General features: G+C 39.1%; 1 protein-coding gene across 1 annotated transcript; it reads left to right on the forward strand.

Moving 5' to 3' along the window:
- Nucleotides 1-1,577: 1,577 nt before the first annotated feature.
- LOC108677146 (cubilin) lies at nucleotides 1,578-4,335 on the forward strand. Its single transcript, XM_018165306.1, has 3 exons — nucleotides 1,578-1,775; nucleotides 3,614-3,697; nucleotides 4,063-4,335. The coding sequence occupies exons 1-3, from the start codon at nucleotides 1,578-1,580 to the stop codon at nucleotides 4,333-4,335; spliced, it is 555 nt and encodes a 184-aa protein (XP_018020795.1).
- Nucleotides 4,336-5,315: the final 980 nt, after the last annotated feature.

The following is a 5,315-nucleotide window of genomic DNA, read 5'->3' on the forward strand; positions in this document are numbered from 1 at the left end:
AATATAAGGTGAAATTGCACTAGACATATATGTTGAATAACGAGCAGGAGTCCATTTCAAAATTTTACCTCTTCTTAATCTTAGTTTCCGTACAAACTTTGCTCAGCTGCGCACAGTAAAGTATATGAGAATGATGAATGACATTTCCATGACTGACAAAAATTATTGCGATTAAAAGGCTGACGACAACTGACGTGGGACAAGATATCTACTCGCCTTCGTCCCGAGCAAACATAACGTTCCGAAGCAGTAAGAAGAAGAACGACGTGGGCTTCGACTTTAAAATAACGACTTTAACAAACCGGTGTCACAGAGTGAGTTTCTAAACTTAATAGGTTCTAAGTAATATTTCTTTGCAATAATTTACTGACCATAGCTAATTTGTACAATTAGTACAGTTGCGGTGAATGGGAATGTTTAAAAAAGCCAATTCATGCACTATAACCGTACCAAAATCTAGAGACAAGCTTGACTCGGCATTAGGTGCCGCCCAGGACTCGGGGAGCACGTAAATCAGCCGCTCTATGTCCGCTTCTGCTCAGGGTTTAAAGGAGAGTTTTTGGGTAGCCTGCTAGCTTGGTATGACTCGTCTCTGCCAGCTCTTCTCATACTCTCGGGAGACAATTAAGTCGGAAAGGAGATTCTGACCACGATATCTATCTTGCAGACCCAGTATAAATTTGCGCCTAGTGTAGTGACTATTCGGTCGAAGCCTAGGTGGTCCCCGAATTTGGTTTGTGAATAGCTGGAATTCTGATGAAACCTAACTCAAAATTCAATTTTAAATATCATCTTGCAGGTAATTTACCTGATTTTTAATTAAGATCCTGATAGAAATGTGGTGTAGAGAGATAAGATTTGACCCAAAGCTGTGATTGCAACGATCCTATGCCCATGCTAGTAAAATTATGCTGCGCATGACGCACTCGGAGAAATAATAGATCTTGTCTTAATTTCCATTGAACTTTACACCCTCGTGTGGGTCACCCTGACCCAGTTTGGCCCGGTAAAGTGACGATTCAGTGCTCCGAGCATAAAATGTTTTGTTATTTTACACTTTGACCCATTTATTTTGTGAGTGTGTCGTTATCGTGTCAGGTATGCGACCTGGTGGCGGGGAGCCAGGGGACCATTAGGGAGCATAACTACGCACCCAACACCTTTTGTGAATGGTGGCTCACTGTGAGTCTAATTGGATATATTTTATCTATAAGTTAAAACTGTTGAACACGAATTGTCGCGTACACCCCACCACTCATGATCTCGTAATTCAATGAATTCCTGCGTCCCAAATATTGCACATGATATTGGATTTAAATTGCCATCACAAAGTAATCATTAAAATGTATCAAATTCTTTATTAGTAATTCTAGTTTTCGTATTTTTTGAAACGAAGATTAGTCACCTGCCCATTTTAAAGCAAACGAGGTAAAAGCCAACATTTCATTTGAAGCTGGTGGTCAAAACGTTTAACTTTTTGACGTAATTACCATTCTGTTGACTTAATTAATCATCTTCGTCAGGCACCCACGAATTGCAGAATCGTTCTGGAATTTGTTTCGTTTAATGTGGGCGTGATGGCAATCTCCGGCAAGCAAAAGTGCCCTGGCGACTTCTTAGGGGTGAGCAAAAGGGGGGATAAGCAGTACCAGAAACCAAAACTGAACAACCTTTGTGGTACGTCCTTGCCTAAAAGTATCCGGTCTGAAGCCAACAAACTCAACATCCTTTTCAACGGGAAACTTGGCGGCTCTGGCTTTGAGCTGCACTACAATGTCCATTGCTGAGGTGACGATACTGGCTGGATTTTGATAGTGTAAAGATGGACAAGATGGACACTACCAAAAGTAGTGTCCAAGACTTTACCTTTACATATAAGTAAAGATGGAGAAGATTATGACCTGCCTCTTATAGTTTGATGACTCATCGAAGAATCTCTCTATCAATGGTCAGGGTCAGTAGTTTGCGACATGCATTGCCGAGGTTCTGTACTTGCTCATTTCATTCCTCGTGTGAAACTTCAAAGGACTCTGCTTGGACTTCATCTTCAATTGAAAAAGAAATAGTTAAGGCATGAGTCNATTTAGTCACCATCACACGCTGATTTAGTCACCATCACACGCCGATTTAGTCACCATCACACGCTGATTTATTCACCATCACGGAATCATTAGAGCCACTGATCACTATACCAGCATACCATAAATCATTATTTATAAATGTTCATTAATTACAGCTTTTTTTCAATTAAAATTGATGTATGAGTTGCCGAGTGCGATGTATGTGCGCAGGTCTTTCTTTTCAAATGCTGACTGTAAATAATTCTTTATTGAAAGAAAAGGAAATTGAACATTTAATCACCTACACCTGCCAATATGAATAATGATCGTGAATAAAAATTCTGATAATATAGACACGATTTAGGTTAGTGAAGGATTTTTTAAAACGGCCAAATGATAATAAAGTGAATTAACAAATGGACTTGGATGGAGACCATCTGATATCACTAATGATTAGAGCTAATTAATGATTAACTTGACGCCCGGTGATTAGACAACGGCAGAGTGGGAATTTTCATTTATAACTTTTTGTATAACATTTTTTTAATAATTTTAATGGATAAATTTGCGTTGAGACTTACATATATAAAAGTTTTTATTTTGCTCTTCGTAGGCACGAGGCTGACTAAATAATTAGATCATCTAAAAGATTTAAATTTGAATTAAACCTATAGCGCGATGGGCGTCCGTTGCCAAACACGTAACATGCACATGTCGACGTGCATTTATCGCAAGTTTTGCTGACACAAAACCTGTGTATCCAACTGTGTTGAATACACAAACTGCTCGCATTTTGACCTATACACTATATAAAGTGTATATGCACTAGCATAAACGCACGAGCAAGTCACATATGTAAAGGTGCACAGAATGCACGCGAATGTTAAAAACGCACGCGCATTAATTGGAGTATGAACGCGAAAACATGCATTTTGTCACTATATATAGTTGGAGGTTGTCACTATAGTGACTCTTATAACCCTGCACTAGAACAGAATGTACATAGGGCAGCCTGACTAATGAGATACCCAAATAAGCTCTTAGTTAGCAACTGAATACAGTAAATTAGAGATGAATTTCTGATTTACCTACCTCTATAAGCCGAGTTTCCCGAGCCTGTTCCATCCCGAAACATAACCCAAATTCATGTTGAGCAATCTTATTGGCGATACCACTTTGTGTGGCGTTATCCCGTCAGTGAAATAACCTCTATCAAGTTTTTCCTTGAATTTAATCGATCACAGATGTAACTCGTTTGAAAATAGTCGTACAACTGTAACCTTTTTATCAAAAAGATCTTTAAATTCCAGTGAAACTCTAATGTAATCGTCCAAGCTGCCATATAGCCATACGGAAAAATATAACTCAGTAGGTACTAACTTCAGCGAGTGACAGAGAGCGCATTTTCTCATCGACGAAAACGTGGTCACGGACAGACGGACAGACAGACGGACGGACATGAGCACAATAGCGACTTTTTTCCATTAAATGAGAAAATGCGCTAAAAACACCTGCTTCCAATATCGAGACGCATGACGCCGTGACTATGACAGGTGTGTGACCTGGCGTCGGGGGACCAAGGGACCATCCAGGAGCTTAACTACGCTCCCAACACCTTCTGTGAATGGTGGCTCACTGTGAGTTATGTCTTGGAAGATATATTATTTAGGGCACAATTAGAATAATTTAAATCGATAAAAAGAGACTATTATACATACAGTTGTTACAAGCAAGCTCTATTACCCATGATCTAGTTTCTTAATGAACTTCTGCCGTTTACAGCCACAATTCCTTCAATTGAACCTCGAATGGTCATCCCATGATTACTCTCTACATTAAATTCATCTGTCAGCAACAAAGGTTAAATCGATCACTTGCGGTAAATGCAATGAATCCGCTTAGGTATTACTTACCACAATGAATTGTACACGAATATTCATACTGAATTATTTCTCGCATGTTAGCAACATGATTAATTATGCAAATTGATGATATCCGGCAGGCACCCGCTGGCTGCAAAATCATCCTCGAGTTCGTTTCTTTTGATGTGGGTGTGGCTGGGGGTTCCAGTTCCCCAAAGTGCCCTGGGGATTATTTGGGGTTGAGTAGACGCGGGGACCAACTTTATAAGAAGCCCATGGCACGCCCTCTATGTGGGACTTCATTGCCCAGAAAAATCAGATCGGTTGCCAACAAACTCAACATCCTTCTTAACGACAGAGACGGCGGCAATGGTTTCCAGCTGAAGTACAATTCTTTTATTCTCCATGAATGACACGACTCAACACGTACTGCGTTCGTGAAAATGGCGTTTCTTGTCAATCTTTGTCTGGTTTCAGGATCACTTGTATAATTATCCAAAGTTTCCAAGTTTTCTGTTATTTTCTGAAACAAGTTTTAAGAAAATCCTGTTTCGAAGATAGTTGTAGCAGGTATCATATTTCACCGAAATTACAATGCTACCCTTGATATTCATACTAACATACTGACTAGCAATATGTTGCATCGACATCAAGCTATAAATAAATGCATTTATATTTGGTAACTTGAGACATAGTTCAAGTAGGATATTTCTTCAGGAACTCTAAAGTTAAATTGATTCATCAGGTTAATGCGATATTACGAAAATCTTATTGCTTTACACATCATTAAGAAACAAACTTCTAGGCCTCTTAAGGGTCCTTGCATGATGCCACACTATTGTAGGAATAACCAGACAAGACTGGCTTCTCAGAGACTAACTAATTAATTAAACTGCACTCCATTAGACATACTGTAAGTAGCAGTTAGAAGTAACTAGCACAAACAAGTAGAGTGCATCTCACCAGTGTCTGCTATATTCGGCATGCTGATGTTCCTCCGTGAATAGAATAGAAGTGTCGGCGTTGAAGAAATAGGCCCATGGCCTGTTGCCGATTCTTGAACTTTTCTTGACTTGATTCACAAGGGATCCGGCCTTTGGAACCCGATCTTTCCATAGCTGACGATTGATTGAGATAGCTGCTGGACTTATTGCCTGGTCCGTATAGATGAAGGAAGATAATACAGAACAATAGAAGACTAGGCGGTAAGAAGGGTTCTGTTTCAATGTGTTCTTGAAAATAAACGGTTTGAAGCTACATGTCTGAACTTTTATTTTCCGAAATATTGTAGCTGATAGCGGCGATTTTTGTAAATTTTGAATTAATTATTTATTGTGTAATTATATAAGAATTCCTGAACGTTTAATGGATAAAAATTAAATTTGTAATTATT

This window comes from Hyalella azteca, unplaced genomic scaffold (genome assembly GCF_000764305.2).
Source record: "Hyalella azteca isolate HAZT.00-mixed unplaced genomic scaffold, Hazt_2.0.2 contig7134, whole genome shotgun sequence".
NCBI lineage: Eukaryota > Metazoa > Arthropoda > Malacostraca > Amphipoda > Hyalellidae > Hyalella > Hyalella azteca.

Excerpts from the sequence above, each read along its gene's own strand:
- LOC108677146 (XM_018165306.1), top strand. The coding sequence starts at position 1,578 with ATGGCAATCTCCGGCAAGCAAAAGTGCCCTGGCGACTTCTTAGGGGTG. Across the intron at positions 1,776-3,613 it reads GCTTTGAGCTGCACTACAAT|GTGTGTGACCTGGCGTCGGG; the intron begins GTCCATTGCTGA and ends TGACTATGACAG. Across the intron at positions 3,698-4,062 it reads TCTGTGAATGGTGGCTCACT|GCACCCGCTGGCTGCAAAAT; the intron begins GTGAGTTATGTC and ends GATATCCGGCAG.